At 34.3% G+C, this 19,053-nt stretch overlaps 1 protein-coding gene across 4 annotated transcripts in view; it reads right to left on the bottom strand.

Annotated features, from left to right (window-relative positions):
• Positions 1–19,053, bottom strand: part of EPHA6 (EPH receptor A6) — an 887,146-nt gene that overhangs the window by 318,241 nt on the left and 549,852 nt on the right. For all 4 annotated transcript variants that reach the window (XM_004773009.2, XM_004773010.2, XM_045088243.1 and 1 more), the window contains one exon: positions 15,816–15,940. In XM_004773009.2, the coding sequence (XP_004773066.1) occupies positions 15,816–15,940 (125 nt within the window). The remainder of the gene's footprint in view (positions 1–15,815; positions 15,941–19,053) is intronic.

Genomic DNA, 19,053 nt, shown 5'->3' with positions numbered 1-19,053 from the left:
ATTTGACAGAGATCACAAGAAGGCAGAGAGGCAGGCAGAGAGAGAGAGAGGGAGACAGGCTCCCTGCTGAGCAGAGAGCCCCATGCAGGACTCGATCCAAGACCCTGAGATCATGACCTGAGCCGAAGGCAGAGGCTTTAACCCATTGAGCCGCCCAGGTGCCCCAATTACCATATTTTTAAATTCTGCAATGCTAAGAGTATTTTCATGTGTTCACTTTGGAAACCCCTTTGCAAAAATCTTTATTTACCACAATATTGCCTACTTTTTGATATCTGCCTATTTTCAAAAATGATTAATAAATAAAGAGAGAAGACTGCTATTTCAAGGATCATAGAAGAGGGAAAGAGAATGTTTAGTTGTCATGTATCTTCCGCATAATCTACTTTGGCCTTTATGGAATAAGAAGACAAAGAAGAAATGAGAACCAGGAGGGAAAATATGAAAAATGGACATGTTAGAGTAATGTATCCCAACTAGATAGCAATGAAATAATAAAATCTACCAAAATAAATAGAACATCATGCTTAAAGGATTGTTCTCATATATAAAAAACTTGTCTTAAATAGAAGAGCACAAATCCTGTATCAAAATATAGCCTAAGTTGTCATCAATATATTTAATATATATTTGGAAAGCATAATCATAATACAACTATTTTTCCATCTTTCTTGCTATACTACTATATTTTCTATTTAATTTTTAAGAAAAAAATTGTTTCTTATTTACAGTCCAAGATCTATGTAAATTCACATGTTAAGAAAGTGATTTTGTGATTTCCAAATTAAAATGTTATCACATTAAAATGCTTATACTAAAACTTCTGCAGTGAAAATACAATGATATTATGGGATGGTATCAACTGGTTAACATTAACGTGGATGGTTTTTTTTTAAAGAACTTTATATACCTCTTTGGCTTATTACCATATTACCTATAGAACTGAATAATTCTTTTGGTGCTGTTTAGATAAGATATCATTCTGTTTGGGTAACAAATATTTAAAGAATCTTAGTGCAGGGACTGAAACCATTTAAAGCCCAAACTGTTGCCAATATTTTATCTAATGCCAATTTTACTATGGTTAATGTATTGAATGCCTATTCTTTCTAAGTAGTAATATGGTTTATATTTAAAATTATTATTTAATCTATACTTCATAATAGCTTATTTGGTTGTTATCATTTCTCTCTTAACAGATGAGAAAATTCAAGTTTAGGGAAATAGTAATTGCTATGGTCATACAGTGAATTAGTGTCAAAGCCTGAATTCAAACACAGGTCTGCCAAAATCCACTATGATGATAGAGTATGATGTCCTTTGATTGCTAAACAGCTGAAAGGAAGTTTTAAAAGAATATCATAAGGCCACTTTGAAGTTGACCGAGGGAAATTAAGAAGTTTAAGGGCTTGTCCAAGGTCTACAACTACTTAGAGGCAGAGTTGGTAGTAGAACTACCCAGTTCAGTTTCATTTCAATTGCTTTATTTTTTTAAATTATAATACACTTTTGTTCTATGGGTCAAATATTTTATTTCATAATATCAGGGTGAATTGACCAAAGAGACACAAAAACTAAATAAGGAATAGAAGAAAAATGAACTAAATAATAGTCTAGTTGCTCTTAATGTTTTATCAATATCTAAATATATTTTTATTACAGTTTCTTATTAAGTGGCCAGGTGGAGGCTAAAATCTAAGTGGTACTCATGAAGTAGGTAGGTGTCTCTCTTTAGCTAGCAACTAATTAACGTGTCTTAAAATTAGTTAATATAGGGGCGCCTGGGTGGCTCAGTGGGTTAAGCCGCTGCCTTCGGCTCAGGTCATGATCTCAGGGTCCTGGGATCGAGTCCCGCATCTGGCTCTCTGCTCAGCAGGGAGCCTGCTTCCCTCTCTCTCTCTCTGCCTGCCTCTCCGACTACTTGTGATTTCTCTCTGTCAAATAAATAAATAAAATCTTTAAAAAAAATTAGTTAATATAGGTAGTGTATTCAATAAATGTCAGTATTTTTTTTTTCATAATCTAACTTCATTATTAACACCAAGATTTTGTTCTCTACCTTCAGTCAAGATTGAAAGTTTCAAGGGTCAGAAATGTGCACATTTTAGCTTCCAACTCTTTTTTATTTTTCTAATTTATCTGACAGGAATCAAATGTTGGTCTTGCAGTAAATAAGGACTGGTTTCCTAACTCTAAATACACTACAAATCTTGAATGTTAGACTTCCCCTCTGGCAGTAAAAAATCTGCAAATCAAGTGAAGCAGCAGAGGCACAGAGCAGCTCACATATTTCTTACAGAAAATTTTTATAAAAAGGTTAAATTTTCTTTATAATATGACAATATTTCAAAATCTACAGAGCTAATAAAAATGGTGCTTAAAATGTACAGTTTAAAAACATGTACAGATTCTTCACAAAAGTATTTATTGAAGTGAGCTATTTCTGGGAGGAAAGCCCACCAAATTCCTGATCGGCTACCAAGACAAGTTGCTATTCTGCCTTACCGTCTGTATGGTCCATATTTCCTCTGGGTGTATGCCCTGAATAAATCCCTCAAGGAAAATGAAACCAAACAATGCATTCTGTAAACTGCCCTCCATCTTTTAGGAAATAGCTCAAGATAACTCCACATGATCTTTCTTTCATATGATTACAGGTTTCTTATTAACTGCTGGATGAAAGTGAGTAGGAGTAGAATATCAGAAGAGAAAGGGTAAATTTATGAATTTGCAATTATGTTTGTACTTCTGGCCTCACACTGTAATTGTTTAAAGAACAAGCAAAAATATGGCTGTATTTTTAACTGCATTTAAAATAAGCAAATCTTGCATTCTCCCCCAGGGAATATGATTCAGTCAACTTTTTAATAAGGCCAGTGATCAAGGAAAAACTTGCTAAGGGTTAGATAACACAATATAATTGCAGCTCTTGAAATTTATATTAGAAAAGCTGGCAAGATTTAGCTACAGGCATTATATAGTAGTATTTACTCTTTCATCATTTTAGGATAGAAAGGTAGATGTCTGACTTATATATTTAATTTTCAAAAGTAGAAACATTTATTTGCATTTTCCACTAATGTAAGAGTAGTTCTTTGAAGGCTGAATACAATATGAATTCAAGGAGACACTGCATTGGAAAAACTGGTGTCTGTCAGTGAAATTTTTTGCCTGATTTTTACCAAACTAGATCAGAAATTTAGAGGAAGTTTGAATTTGTGTCCCAGAAGGGATTTTCTGAGGAATGAAAATATAAAAAAAAAATACTATTTTTGCATGCTCTAAGACTACACTGATTTTTGGTAGGCATCAGTCCAAATATTTTACCCAGAATAGTTTCTAGCATTCCTTCCCACCACCTTATCCCCACCTCCAACTCAAAGGGACATTTGTGATGCTCTGATAATTTGATATTGTAGCAGGTTTTATAACCTCTTTTCAAAGCTATATATTATACTGCATTATTTCTTCCCTCTTAACAATAACTTCTAAGAGAAGGTAGAAATTCATGTCAGTAATTAATCATTTTTAAATAATAATATTTTTCTAATATTATTTTTGTAATAAATGGATTGTTGAAGAGATTGGATGATTCTTTCATCCTTAAGGTTTTTACATACTTTCCTATAATTTTTCAAATATTTCATAGGAAACATTAAATTCCTCATTTTTTCATTACTCTTACTTGATTATCTACTATCTCCTTGCACAGCAAAGCAAGACACACTAAACATAATAAGCTTATATAATCATGGGACTTCAGAGTTGGAAAACACTTAGTTTACCCTAACCTCATCTAAAAAGAAAGACATGAAATTCAGGAAAAGTGATGAGGAAACAGTTTAAGAAGGGGAGGTACAGGAGTATTACTGTACCTAAAGCAACTGACTCTGACTTTAAAATGTGAAATGGAATTAAAACATGGACCTTAGAGCTGATCGAACTGTAACACATAAGTTTGGCAGAAGCGTGGTTAATGAATGTGCAACTTTACCTCGTACTACACAGAACATCAGGCTGTGACTGCTCTTCTCGTGACTGTATTTCACCGAAAGAAGCCCAGGCCCTTTGAGCATGATGGAAGGAGTATTGTTTTATTGTTCTCAGAAAAAGAACATACATTTTTGACACTTATTTTGTTTATGATCTTCATTTCAGTCTATAGATTGAGGTATATGCTAAAGCTTTGAATGAAGTCTATAGTTAGAATACTTTGTTCTCCCCACTTAATTTTTTACTTTTTTGGGGAGGTACCAAAACTTCCACATACTAAGCCCCAGCTTCTGTCATTTCAAATGAATCCATTTCTCAAAACAAACGAAAGATAAAGATAGTGGAACTCTTAGGAAGATGGAGATAATATAAAGCTAGAATAGTTAGTAGATACTTGGCAATTTTCATGTACTTGCAGACTCTGTGCTTGATGGAATAGTGTAAATATCTTTTAAATTTCTATTTTGATATGTGAGAACCATACAGATGCTGATTTTGATGTTGTACTGGCACCAGTCCCAGGTTTGCTTATCACGAGAATCTCTGCTCCAGGCACTGTGGGACTCCCTGGGCTCACTAAACTAGACAGGCTTCTGTGCAGTGCGGTGTTGCTGCACAACACGGAAATTGGCTATGAAATCTCCATAATAAGTGTTTGTATCTGTAAATTCCCTTGTTGTCCATTTTCTATCAGGTAATGTTGTTTTAATTAGTACCAAATGCTCGTATCCAATTTCTCTGTGGTGGACATTGCAACAAATAAGGATTACAAAAAAGAAAGGAAAAAAAAAACCCACAGAACTTTATTTAATAGCTCAGGAATTTCCTGATTTTCATTAGAAGTACTCGACTGTATCTGAAACTGACTTGGTCCTTTATTTACTGCATTTTGCTTCAAACTAATATTTTGGGTTCTAACATCATATGCATCATATAGCACCTAAAGAGGTCTTAGCTAGTTATAAAGATGAGGCATGTTTAAGTTCATGGTATGTTTAAAGGGTTGTGATTATTTTCCTTCTCTACACACTTGATAAAGTGAGGTAACAGAAAATCGGCCTCTGAAGACTTAAAATTCAAAGCTTGGTCCTTGGAGCAGCACTGCTAGCATTCCCTGGGAAACTGTTCCTGATGTAAATCTTCATTCTGTTCCACATGCTGTCAACCCACCTCCAGTCAACTGAGTCATCATCCACATTTCAAAAAGCTCCTCGTGTTCCAGGTGATCCTTGTGCTCTCCTCAATCCCATTTTCCTTAGTTCACGTGTAATAACCACACTTAGGTTTACATGCAAATTTACACTTGGATTGCAAAATGTGCAAGTTAGATATCCCTGGGTGGCTCAGTCAGTTAAGCACCTGCCTTCCACTCTGGTCATGATCCCAGTGTCCTGGGAATCAAGTCCCACGTAGGGCTCTCCACTCAGTGGGGAATCTGCTTCTCCCTCTGCCCCTCCTCCTGCTCGTGCTTCCTCTCTCTCTCACTCTGCACACACACTCTCTCTCAAATAAGTAAATAAAGTCTTTTTAAAAAAAAGTACAACTTTCAGATGACCACAGGGAAAAGAGGGTGCAAAAAATGGAGGAGGTATATTTCTATACCCAAAGAGTAGATGAAGGTAAGAGTAGCATTCATAGAAGTGAAGAGAAAGTTCTCTTCATTCCTTGGGCAAACACCAAAGTGAAGGAAATTCAACAAAAGGAAATGAGAGATGCACATTGAGCATTTTTTTTCTTAAAAAGGAAAATTCTTTTTCTTCCTTCAGTTGATTATTTCTTCAGTAATTTCTTCATATATTTTTAATCAAATAAAGATGCACATTTACTGATTTTATAACCATAGGAAAAAAGAGCAATATTTATTGAATTATTATCTGGGGAAAAACTATCTTGAAACTGTAGAATAAGACAGGAAGTGAGAAAGAAAGAGACTTGTATAAAGTTTGGTATTGAGAAGTATGTGACTTCATAAAGGACACCATGAATGCAAACTTCTCTCAAAAGAGGCTACCTAAAATCATCCCTGGGATATGAAAGTATTCCCATAATTAAAAATTTCCTACAAATCTCCTCTCCCCATTTTTTAAAAACAAACACTGTTCTCATGACGTGAAATTATAAAATTTTATACAAAACTAACAGATACTTTATTGGTACTAGGTGAAACAGTGGCAGATATGTTAATTATTTTATGTAGATAATATTGACCATGTAAACATAAGAAACGATTCCTTTCTCAAGATGAGTTCTCTTGAACAAAAATCTAAAAACTGCTGACTCTGGTAAAAATTAACAAGAGAACTTTTACGGAAAAGACTTTACCAGTCACAGTGTCTTTAAGTACTGGATGTAAGAATAATGAACTGTTATGGGGGTTCATGTTTGCAAAATGAGCTACCAGTTGGTAATTAGTGGAGTTGTACAGCACCCAGGTGAAATAGGTATGTTTTATGGCTGCCATTTTACAGATGCAAAATGGGCATTGGAGAGTAATGAAGTGTTTGGCCTCAGGGAACCCAGAAAATCAGAATCAGCAGAAAGCACTGACTTTTTGAGACCTCGAATTGTGATGCAAGTACCGAGGCCAGCATTAACAACTCCTTACTGGCTGTGTGATTTTGATAAAGTTATATACCTTTGTTGCCTTTAGTTCCTTCATCTGCAAAATGGGAAGAGGAATAGTATTTATTATCTCAAAGTGTTGTTATTTGGACTGAATTATTTGGTCCATGAAAAAACACTTTTTAAAGTACCTAGCAGTGTAACAAGCTAACTATTGTTGTCCTTGAATTATTAACTGTGCATTTCTCTGGATGCTGGGGATGTGAAAGTAGAGAGGAAATCGCTGGCCTCCTGGACTGACATTCTACTTACTAAAATAACATCTTTTTAGCTGATGGACACATGTATGGGTCTTTATTATGAAGAGGTAGAAATAGGGAGTTCTGGTGGCTTTCTCTTTTTTTTTTTTGCTTGTTTGTTTGTTTTGTTTTTGTTTTTGTTTTTCAATTGCTCAGGTAATTTCACAGTGGCTGGGTGACTTATCTCAATTTCCTATGAATGAGTTCTGAAGAAGGAGAAGATTTTTACTAATCTGTTTAGGATGACTGAAAGCAAATAGTATTTCAGTGTTAGGCACTGAGTGAGCATTGGGTGACAAAGACAAACAAGAAAAAAACAAACTTTCTTCAGACTCACACACTAGTGAGAGAGTTGGAAATATACATAAATGACTCTAATGAAGACTAGCTTTAAGGAGTGCCTAGATGGTGCATCTAGTTAAGCATCTGACTCTTGATTTTGGCCCCATGTCTGGCTCACCACAGAGTCTGCTTGAGACTCTCTGCCCCTCCTGCTTGTGCTCTCTCTCAAATACATCTTTAAAAGAAAAAGATTAACTTTGATAAATAAAATAAAAGAACAAAGAAGCAGGAGAAAGAAAAGTGCCTTGGGTAGAGAAAAAGAGAGGGAAAATATTAAGAATGAGAACAAAAAGAGTAAAGAGAGAGGGAAGAGTAGAGATAAGGAAAGGGCATGTTGGATACTCAATGGACTTTTCGGTATTTTGTGACTACAAGAAGGTTTGTAGATTTTAGAGGTGGAGACTGAGGTGGTGGAAGCAAATAATGTTTTAGTTTTACTGAAATAACATTCTAGGCCCAAGATAGAGTTGCTCCTACCTGGGGTGCCACGTCATCAAACTGAATACGATGTTTGCATCCTTAAAAATTCTGTTTGACCAAAACCGCAGTGTATCCAGTCAGCCAGTCCCCAAATGCCAAGCCTACTCGATACTTCTTTCCTCCTTCCTTATCATACCAAATAAGATTAAATATGTGGTCTCAGTCATCAGATATATTCAATTTTTCTTCTTTGTTCTTATTCTTTAACCTGTAAAAGTTTCCCGCCTTCTGCCGTTTTACAGTTCTCTGAGACTGTCCACTTCTCGAAGTGGTAAATAAATCATGTTTGTATCACCCCAATTGCCTTTTTTTTTTTTTTAACAGTTCCCTCATTATGAGTAAACTCTTCTTTGTTAGTAAGTAAATATGAAAGGATTTTTTTGGTAAATATCTGACTTTCTTCATTATTTGAAGTGTCTTTTCATGTTCAAAGTTTATTCACTTGAGTGAATAAAAATAAAACACTTTGAGTATGAAAAATGTAACTAAGAATTGGGGGGGTATAAAGAACTGAACAGATAATATCTAATTAGTTATAATCAACAAGCAATATGTTTTATTCTCCATACCCTTCTTATCACACAGAGACAGAAGACAATTTAAGTTCTTAATTTTTATGTATAATTATAATGTGAAGAATACTATTCCCTGTGGTAAAGTATTTTTTAAATGTGTATGTGTGTGCATTTAATTTCATAATTTCATGAATGCAAAACTATCGTTATTTGGGATAACATATCTATAAATTGTATGGATGTACATTCTGAAACAGCTAGAACCAAAGATTTTCTTTCTAGACACTTTTTTTTTTTTTTTTTTTTTTTTTACCGATGAAAAAACAGGACTAAGAAAGTTAAGATCTCAGCCAAAATCAAGTTTTTGAACACTCAGGCCAAGACTTTTTTCTAATACTACACATTCCCTGAGAAAAGGTCACTGATAACAATACTATGTTGTTTGACCTCAGATATTTGTAGACGTTCCACATTCTAAGCAGCTTAACTTCTTTCCTGATTTACAGAATAACGCTCTTAAGCAGAACATAAAAAACAGCATGAATTCCTGAAAGAGTGGTATAAATATTGATCATTTGTGGATTATGAGTCAGCAATACCGAGTAACTTTGATCAAAAGGAAATGAAAGGTTTAGAATACCTTAAAGACTGATGCACCAATACTAAAGACTGAAGAGAATAATATTACAATGAGCTGAGGCTTAAAATTCTTTCAAAGTTTGCTGAGCACACAAGTACCTTAGTTAATAGTTGGTCTGCCACCACACCCCCTTAGATTACATTTATGTGTTCCTGCTCCCACTCCCCCAGCGTTTGCTTTTCTGACTGTAAAGGTTTGTATCTGGCACCTTCTTTACAGACCTCCATATGCATTCCTAAAGCCACTACAGAGAACCAGAAGTGCCAAGATATATATATATACTTTTTTTCTGTATAGCCCATTAGCTCAGCTTCTTTCTCTTTACAGGATGAACTCTGAGATGTAATTTATACTCCAGAACTAACCTTGGTCACTCTGAGTTTGACTGGCATTTTCTTTGGAGTCTTGTTCCCCCTTCTCTACTGGTTTTCTCAGGAGCTTCTCTCCCTCTGCACCCCCCTTTTTTTTTTCTTTAAGATTTTATTTATTTATTTATTTTTGAGAGAGAAAGAGAGAGAGAGAGCACGAGAGGGGAAAGGGTCAGCGAGAGAAGGAGACTTCGTGCTGAGCAGGGAGTCCAGTGCAGGACTTGATCCTGGGACTCCAGGATCATTACCTGAACCTAAGGCAGTCACTTAATCAACTGAGCCACCCAGGCGCCCCTCCCGGGAGCCTTCTCAATTAATCACTTGCTTACAAAATCCTCTGTCATGATTTCTAGTTGCTTATAGGCAACTAGATACGAGAGAAAAAGCAAAGCTGTTTTAGACCCATCCATTCATCCATCCATCCATGTTTATCTATGCTTGTTACTTCCCTCTCTCTTCCTTGCTTCCATCCATGTATTTGCTTCCCCATCCCATTCCAACTCAACAAGCAATATTGGAGACAGCATTGTGTACACTCTATTCCTTTCCATATTTCTCTGTATTTATATAATTATATATATATATATATATATATATGCATACACACACAAATATAGCGGAATATTTGTATTCAAAAATTAGGATCATTTGTACATGTATTTCTTTGTATCTTGCTTTCTTAATGAACAGTATTTACATTCCTAATAAAGAAGGAAATTAGCACTTTAAGAGTTCTATTGTAGGGTGTTATAAATTTTACAAAAACATTTACTTGGAAGCAGAAATCATGTTATAGCTGTATATAGAAAAAATGCACATATCAGGGAGATCATATGATAGTTGTCTTTCTCCGCCTGACTTATTTCGCTAAGCATGATACGCTCTAGTTCCATCCATGTTGTCGCAAATGGCAAGATTTCATTTCTTTTGATGGCTGCATAGTATTCCATTGTGTATATATACCACATCTTCTTGATCCATTCATCTGTTGATGGACATCTAGGTTCTTTCCATAGTTTGGCTATTGTGGACATTGCTGTTATAAACACTCGGGTGCAATGCCCCTTTGGATCACTACGTTTGTATCTTTAGGGTAAATACCCAATAGTGCAATTGCTGGGTCATAGGGCAGTTCTATTTTCAACATTTTGAGGAACCTCCATGCTGTTTTCCAGAGAGGTTGCACCAGCTTGCATTCCCACCAACAGTGTAAGAGGGTTCCCCTTTCTCCGCATCCTCGCCAGCATCTGTCATTTCCTGACTTGTTGATTTTAGCCATTCTGACTGGTGTGAGGTGATATCTCATTGTGGTTTTGATTTGTATTTCCCTGATGCCGAGTGATATGGAGCACTTTTTCATGTGTCTGTTGGCCATCTGGATGTCTTCTTTGCAGAAATGTCTGTTCATGTCCTCTGCCCATTTCTTGATTGGATTATTTGTTCTTTGGGTGTTGAGTTTGCTAAGCTCTTTATAGATTCTGGACACTAGTCCTTTATCTGATATGTCGTTTGCAAATATCTTCTCCCATTCTGTCAGTTGTCTTTTGATTTTGTTCACTGTTTCCTTTGCTGTGCAAAAGCTTTTGATCTTGATGAGATCCCAATAGTTCATTTTTGCCCTTGCTTCCCTTGCCTTTGGCGTTGTTCCTAGGAAGATGTTGCTGCGGCTGAGGTCGAAGAGGTTGCTGCCTGTGTTCTCCTCAAGGATTTTGATGGATTCCTTTCGCCCATTGAGGTCCTTCATCCATTTTGAGTCTATTTTCGTGTGTGGTGTAAGGAAATGGTCCAATTTCATTTTTCTACATGTGGCTGTCCAATTTTCCCAGCACCATTTATTGAAGAGGCTGTCTTTTTTCCATTGGACATTCTTTCCTGCTTTGTCGAAGATTAGTTGACCATAGAGTTGAGAGTCTATTTCTGGGCTCTCTATTCTGTTCCATTGATCTATGGGTCTGTTTTTGTGCCAGTACCATGCTGTCTTGATGATGACAGCTTTGTAATAGAGCTTGAAGTCCGGGATTGTGATGCCACCAACGTTGGCTTTCTTTTTCAATATCCCTTTGGCTATTCGAGGTCTTTTCTGGTTCCATATAAATTTTAGAATTATTTGTTCCATTTCTTTGAAAAAGATGGATGGTACTTTGATAGGAATTGCATTAAATGTGTAGATTGCTTTAGGTAGCATAGACATTTTCACAATATTTATTCTTCCAATCCAGGAGCATGGAACATTTTTCCATTTCTTTGTGTCTTCCTCAATTTCTTTCATGAGTACTTTATAGTTTTCTGAGTATAGATTCTGTGTCTCTTTGGTTAGGTTTATTCCTAGGTATCTTATGGTTTTGGGTGCAATTGTAAATGGGATTGACTCCTTAATTTCCCTTTCTTCTGTCTTGCTGTTGGTGTAGAGAAATGCAAGTGATTTCTGTGCATTCATTTTATATCCTGACACTTTACTGAATTCCTGTATAAGTTCTAGCAGTTTTGGAGTGGAGTCTTTTGAGCATTGTGGTCTGAAAATATGCAGGGAATGATCCCAATCTTTTGATACCGGTTGAGTCCTGATTTAGGACCGAGGATGTGATCTATTCTGGAGAATGTTCCATGTGCACTAGAGAAGAATGTGTATTCTGTTGCTTTGGGATGAAGTGGTGTTGCAACATGGGGGCTTAAGTGGGTATGATACATATAGTATCATATCATCAGCGAAGAGTGATAATTTGATTTCTTCTTTGCCGATTTGGATGCCTTTAATTTCCTTTTGTTGTCTGATTGCTGAGGCTAGGACTTCTAGTACTATGTTGAATAGCAGTGGTGATAATGGACATCCCTGCCGTGTTCCTGACCTTAGCGGAAAAGCTTTCAGTTTTTCTCCATTGAGAATGATATTTGCGGTGGGTTTTTCATAGATGGCTTTGATGATATTGAGGTATGTGCCCTCTATCCCTACACTTTGAAGAGTTTTGATCAGGAAGGGATGTTGTACTTTGTCAAATGCTTTTTCAGCATCTATTGAGAGTATCATATGGTTCTTGTTCTTACTTTTATTGATGTGTTGTATCACATTGACTGATTTGCGGATGTTGAACCAACCTTGCAGCCCTGGAATAAATCCCACTTGGTCGTGGTGAATAATCTTTTTAATGTACTGTTGAATCCTATTGGCTAGTATTTTGTTGAGTATTTTCGCATCTGTGTTCATCAAGGATATTGGTCTATAGCTCTCTTTTTTGGTGGGATCCTTGTCTGGTTTTGGGATCAAGATGATGCTGGTCTCATAAAATGATGTTGGAAGTTTTCCTTCCATTTCTATTTTTTGGAACAGTTTTAGGAGAATAGGAATTAGTTCTTCTTTAAATGTTTGGTAGAATTCCCCCGGGAAGCCGTCTGGCCCTGGGCTTTTGTTTGTTTGGAGATTTTTAATGACTGTTTCAATCTCCTTACTGGTTATGGGTCTGTTCAGGCTTTCTATTTCTTCCTGGTTCAGTTGTGGTAGTTTATATGTTTCTAGGAATGCATCCATTTCTTCCAGATTGTCAAATTTATTGCCGTAGAGTTGCTCATAGTATGTTCTTATAATACTTTGTATTTCTTTGGTGTTAGTTGTGATCTCTCCTCTTTCATTCATGATTTTATTTATTTGGGCCCTTTCTCTTTTTTCTTTTTGATCAGTCGGGCCAGGGGTTTATCAATTTTATTAATTCTTTCAAAAAACCCAGCTCCTAGTTTCGTTGATTTGTTCAATTGTTTTTTTGGTTTCTATTTCATTGATTTCTGCTCTGATCTTTATGATTTCTCTTCTCCTGCTAGGCTTAGGGTTTCTTTCTTGTTCTTTCTCCAGCTCCTTTAGGTGTAGGGTTAGGTTGTGTACCTGAGACCTTTCTTGTTTCTTGAGAAAGGCTTGTACCGCTATATATTTTCCTCTCAGGACTGCCTTTGTTGTGTCCCACAGATTTTGAACCGTTGTATTTTCATTATCATTTGTTTCCATGATTTTTTTCAATTCTTCTTTAATTTCCCGGTTGACCCATTCATTCTTTAGAAGGATGCTGTTTAGTCTCCATGTATTTTGGTTCTTTTCAAACTTCTTTTTGTGGTTGAGTTCTAGCTTTAGAGCATTGTGGTCTGAAAATATGCAGGGAATGATCCCAATCTTTTGATACCGGTTGAGTCCTGATTTAGGACCGAGGATGTGATCTATTCTGGAGAATGTTCCATGTGCACTAGAGAAGAATGTGTATTCTGTTGCTTTGGGATGAAGTGGTGTTGCAACATGGGGGCTTAAGTGGGTACGAGAAGAATAAATGAAGGAAGATGGGATTGGGAGGGTGACAAACCATAAGTGACTCTTAATCTCACAAAACAAACTGAGGGTTGCTGGGGGGAGGGGGTTTGGGAGAAGGGGGTGGTATTATGGACATTGGGGAGGGTATGTGCTTTGGTGAGTGCTGTGAAGTGTGTAAACCTGGTGATTCACAGACCTGTACCACTGGGGATAAAAATACATGTTTAAAAAAAAATATAAAAAATTATATTAAAAAAAAAAAAAAAAAAAATGCACAGTTACAATATGAAGACATAGTTGGAAACAGTTTTAATCCTATCAATTATTTTATGCTCGCTCTGAAATGTTTGATATTCTAACGCTTTTGATTAGTTGCCTATACATTATGTTGAAAAGTTTTGATTTTTATTTAATTGGGATATAATTTCCATGCTATTGTATACTTGTTCTATGTTGTATTATATGTCAAATATTTCCTTAATTCTTTCTTAAATGATTTCTAATCCTGATTTAGTGTGCTTTTCATCTTTGGGTCTGTTTATAAAATTAATCTTTATAACCCATTAGAAGAGCTGATATCTTCATTTCCCTTTTGTAAATGTGAAGTGTGAAACATAGTTAGATTAATTGAATTTCTTGGCCACAAGCATCATGAAAGTCACAATCAGTTCATGAATTAAGAATCCCTGGCTTCCAACTCCATGTTTACTACATGTACAGTAACTCCATTAGCACTGGATCATTGCCATTTTCTTACAAAATAGACTCCTTCGTAACATTATCTATTCTATAATTAAAACAAGGAAATTATGTCAATTACCATCTTCCAGAATATTATTGATTTCTAAAATTTTGATTGAATGAATATGGTTCCCTTTTTACAGAGTCTGTATGATTTGTCCTTATTTGGAAATATTCAAGTTATCCTCATCTTCAAACATACTAAGCATCAATGACTATAAAATGAGAACAATTTTCTATGTGCAAAATATAGCCTTCATAAACCATAAAGGAGTATTCTCATTCTGAAAAGTTGCTTATATATGTGCCCATTGCCTTTTAAAATTATGATAATTTTTGCATACCTAAAGATCTATTTAATAAATAAGTAGACAGAAAATATGTATATTTTGTGACAGCATGCTAGAGGTTATAACATTTGAAAGGATAGCTCAACAGGATTTCTGGCACATCCTGGGCTGGCTAATGTGCAGAATCTGTAATCCAATTAAAACTCAATTTACCCTTTCTTAGACTGTGGAGTTATTCCCGTTGGTTCATGATAATGGCAGTTTTCATTGACTACATAATGCTGAAATTACCAGGGTGTCAAAATGGATACAGGCCGGCTACTGAGTTACCTCTCCTTTTCAAATTTATATTTGCTCAATAGCAATAGAATAGAAAAAGACAGACTTCTATTTCTGTTTTTGTACTTCTTCAGAAGAAATAAAAATTTATTTGTGATGTTCCTTTGCTTCTAGTAAGTTACGTAAGTGCAAGACTTCCTTCTTACTGTACTACACAACTAGAAATTATGTATGATTTTTACCTTATTTTTTAAATTAAGTGTTCCCTTTATCAGTATTCCAGAGCACCAGTAGCACAATGAGACATATCAGAATTGCTATGTGATCTACTATAATGCCTATAGCCACAATAACAGTGAGAAATCAGGGGAAAAAAAACATAAAGAAAAAAGTGGATACAACAAAGGTAAGGAAGTATATAATTTGGGAAAATAAAGAGCTGAGAACAATTTTAAATGACAAAAATGAAAATTAAGATTAAGTTGAATTATTAACCAGATTTATCTTGCTAGCTTCTTTAAAAAAAAAAAAAAAGAAAAAGAAAAACAGCTGACCTAAATGTAAAGAAAAATTTTAATACATCAGCTATTTCCATTTATCCCTTAAATCATCCTTCCCAAATATAGTGAACTGTAACTTTAAACTCATCAGCAAACAAAATGGGCTACAAAAACTCTCTCTTGAGGTTATAGCAATTCCATTTTACCATGTCTTCCAAGTGAATTGTAGAAAGCTGAAGGAGTTACTAACTCTTGCTATATTGGAAAAATCCCTATAGTAAGTCATGATGGAAATGAACATCTTGTGTCTTCTACTTTTATACTCTGATACAAAACAAAATGAATTAATTTAGAAAGTATAAGCATAATAGTAAATTAGAGAGTTTTCAAAGACATAGTAGGTATGAGGTTAGGTCAAAGAACAGGTTTTAAAGTAAAATAATGTAACAACATGCTTGATATATACATATATACATATATATGTATATGTAGTTTTTTAGGAAGCTTCAAATAAGACCTACTTTCTCATAGTACTTGATCTCGTAGTCCAGAATGGCTCCATTGGAAAAAGCAGGTGCTTGCCATGATAGGGCAATGCTATTTTGGGATGCCCAGTCCTTCCTTACCACACCTATCAGGGAAGGTGCTGAAAGGAAAGAAAATAACTAAGAATTAATTGGCAGGAATCATTCTCCATAATCCTTTCTTTACTATTTTGTCTTCCAAGGAAAATATAATTCTTGTTGAAGAGGATAGCAATGTTAATGTCAGATTAATAAGAAAGCCTTAGGATCTACTCTATTTAATCCAAATAAACTATTTAAATAGATTTAGAAACACTACTAGGGAACATGGGAAAAACTCAAATAGTCCAAGAATGAGAGCCAGAAGTCATCATCTTAGTCTTTGTTAGAGGAGGACATTTTTCTTTAAAATGGCTTTGGTTTTAGGCTACTGCATGAAGTACAATACATCTGGATCCTATATTTTAGCAAGTCTAAGTATGCTGTAGAAAAACACTCTGCAATTACAGGATCATTTATAGGCTTTTCTTTCTCCTCAAGACTTAGTACTTCATGAAGTCTTAGTGATTTATGAAAGTTTATAGCACAAACTTCTTAACTATAAATTATTGCATATCAACATGAGAATTATTTTTTGCATGGTTTCTGTGACATCTGAATAAAATTGAAACATTTAACTTCTGAAGTTTATTTTCAGAATCATGTCTTCTTTCCCTCAATATATCATTGTTTTAACAACCCAATCCTAACCTAATCTTGCATTAAACTTCCAGAATTTTCCTAGAATATGTATATCATAGACTCTTTTTTCATTTTCAATATTCTAATTTTTAAAAACAGGCTTTTACATAGAAGTTAAAATTCATTCATAAAAAGAGAAATATAAATGAAATATACTGAGATACCATTTCTTACCAATAAGATTGGCAAAAATCCAAATATTTGACAGCAGGCTCTGCTGACTAGGCTATGGGGAAAAGCACTTCAATACATTGTTAATGGGAATGCAAAATGGTACAACTTTTAAGAGAGGAAATTCAACAATTTAAGGCAAATTATATGTTCATTTACACTTGGGCTTTTGGAATCTATCCCAAAGACACACTGAACAAATACAAAGTGACATATTTACAAGACTACTCATTGAGATTTATTTGTAAAGATTGGAAACAATTTAACTGTCCATCAGAAAGGGACTGGTTGAAAAACTATGCTACATCCACCAGAGAATTATGGCTATCTATAAATACTATAATGGAGTTTTTTTTCAGGATATATTTTTAAATGAAAAAAGTAGGGTGGGAAAAATGTATAAAAAGCAGTGTAAGGATAATCCCAAGAATAGAAAAAGTGATAACAATGGATATCCTCAGGGGTGGGAGGCAATAGGATGGACAGTATAAGGTTGGTAGATAGAAGTCTCAGAATCTGCCTTAATAGTTAAATGGTTAGAAAGCAAATCAGTACTGAAAAAAGTATCAAAAATTAAAAAAAAGGAAAATAAAAGTAAAAGAAACTTGTGTATTGAGGCAAGACTCCAAGATTAACTACTTAAAAGTACTCTAAAAAATAGAAACTTAGCATGTATCCCAATGAGATAATTTTAAGGATTAAAAAAATCTATAAAAATTATTAAACTGTTTATAGTAATGATGTTGTAGGTAATATCAGTATAGTAATTCTGAATCTGTGTGTGTATGTTTAGGGTTAAAACAAGTGAGTAATTATTTTGGTGTTATTGGGGACTAGATGGGTTTGTTTTTCCTATGGGAAATAGGGATATAGATATCAAATCAATGGAGGTACATAAAAACTCTATTAATGATAAACTCAAATTAGAATTATCATTATGAACTCATAATGTATTCCCAACTCATTTCCAGAAATCTATTCAAATAAACCAATTGCAGGTGAGAACAGAATTTGAAAAAAATAATTCTCTACAATTAGAATGCATATGCTTTAAATTTCTAAGAAAGACTTGGGTATTAAGTTTGGTATTTTATTTCTAAGTGTTCACTTTGTATTGTAAGGATAAAGTTTTTCTTTCATTTATGAGAATGACAAGTTTGGTTCTCCTAAGAAAATAAGTACTTTAGAAATTATATTTAATACTCTTTCTAGTTGTTCAATGAAAGCATTTTTGTTGCACTAAAATATATTCCTAAGGATGAGTGATAATTACAGAAGTTGGTAAAAAAGAGAAGAGCTTGTTTTATAAGCTCAAATGGAAATAGATAGCATGGTAAAGACAAAAGATGCTCAAATAATTCACTATTTAAATTGATTCATATTAACTACTAATAACTACCAGTAATAAGTTTATTGCTGTTGGAATTTGCATCAATGTTTTTGAATTATAGTATAATAATGTATTAAATGGAGTTTTATGGAAAAATTAAAACTTTAAGGTCACTCATACAAATTACAAGTTGCCTTAAATGTATCAATTCATTACAATTTTTGAAAATATCCTTTTCATATATAAAATCTTATGCTTAAATTTCAGTTTAATGTGCAAGGTCATAAAGCAACAATATTACCAGTATACTACATTTTGCCACATAATTATTTAGCATTCAAGGTCAAGTGGCATAATCCTTGCAAAACTGATTATAAATTCAATCATGGCAGCATATTAGAATGACTATTTATTAACACATAGGTACTGTCTTTTCTATTACTAATAGCTCAATTACTAATTACTAAATTTGTAAAGGTACAGATTTTATGAGTGCTCTCCTATACTATACTATTCTATAAAATAGAAATAAAAAAAAAATCCATTCCCTAACTACCCTGGGAAGTATTACTAACTACACTATTCTCTAGCTAATCTAGTTATTGTTCCTTCACTTATACATGGACTTCAGGGTCCAACAACTATATAACCTCTAAAATCTTTTCACTTTGGACATCCCTTTCATATGTAAATATCCATATTTTACATAGTTGTAAAATATACATAATTTTTGATAATTCTATTTGTTAACCATATATTTGAAATCCTATTCCATATTTTGATATTGTCTTTATAATTATTACCTTAATGGATAAAATATTCCACTATGTTTATACTTTATCAGATCAATCCTCTAATATTGAAGTTTCCAATATTATCTTGGTAGAGTTCTCACACTTTATACACACATTTTTGATTTTGTTAAATTATTTTACAGAGAAAAGTGCTTTACATAATTTGGATTTTCTGAGCCATACTGTGTATTAATATATT

Source organism: Mustela putorius, unplaced genomic scaffold, assembly GCF_011764305.1.
Source record: "Mustela putorius furo isolate JIRA1106 unplaced genomic scaffold, ASM1176430v1.1 tig00003834_pilon_pilon_pilon, whole genome shotgun sequence".
NCBI classification, from domain to species: domain Eukaryota; kingdom Metazoa; phylum Chordata; class Mammalia; order Carnivora; family Mustelidae; genus Mustela; species Mustela putorius.
The sequence above is the reverse complement of the archived record's forward strand: the minus strand, read 5'-3'. Positions and strand labels throughout refer to the sequence as shown.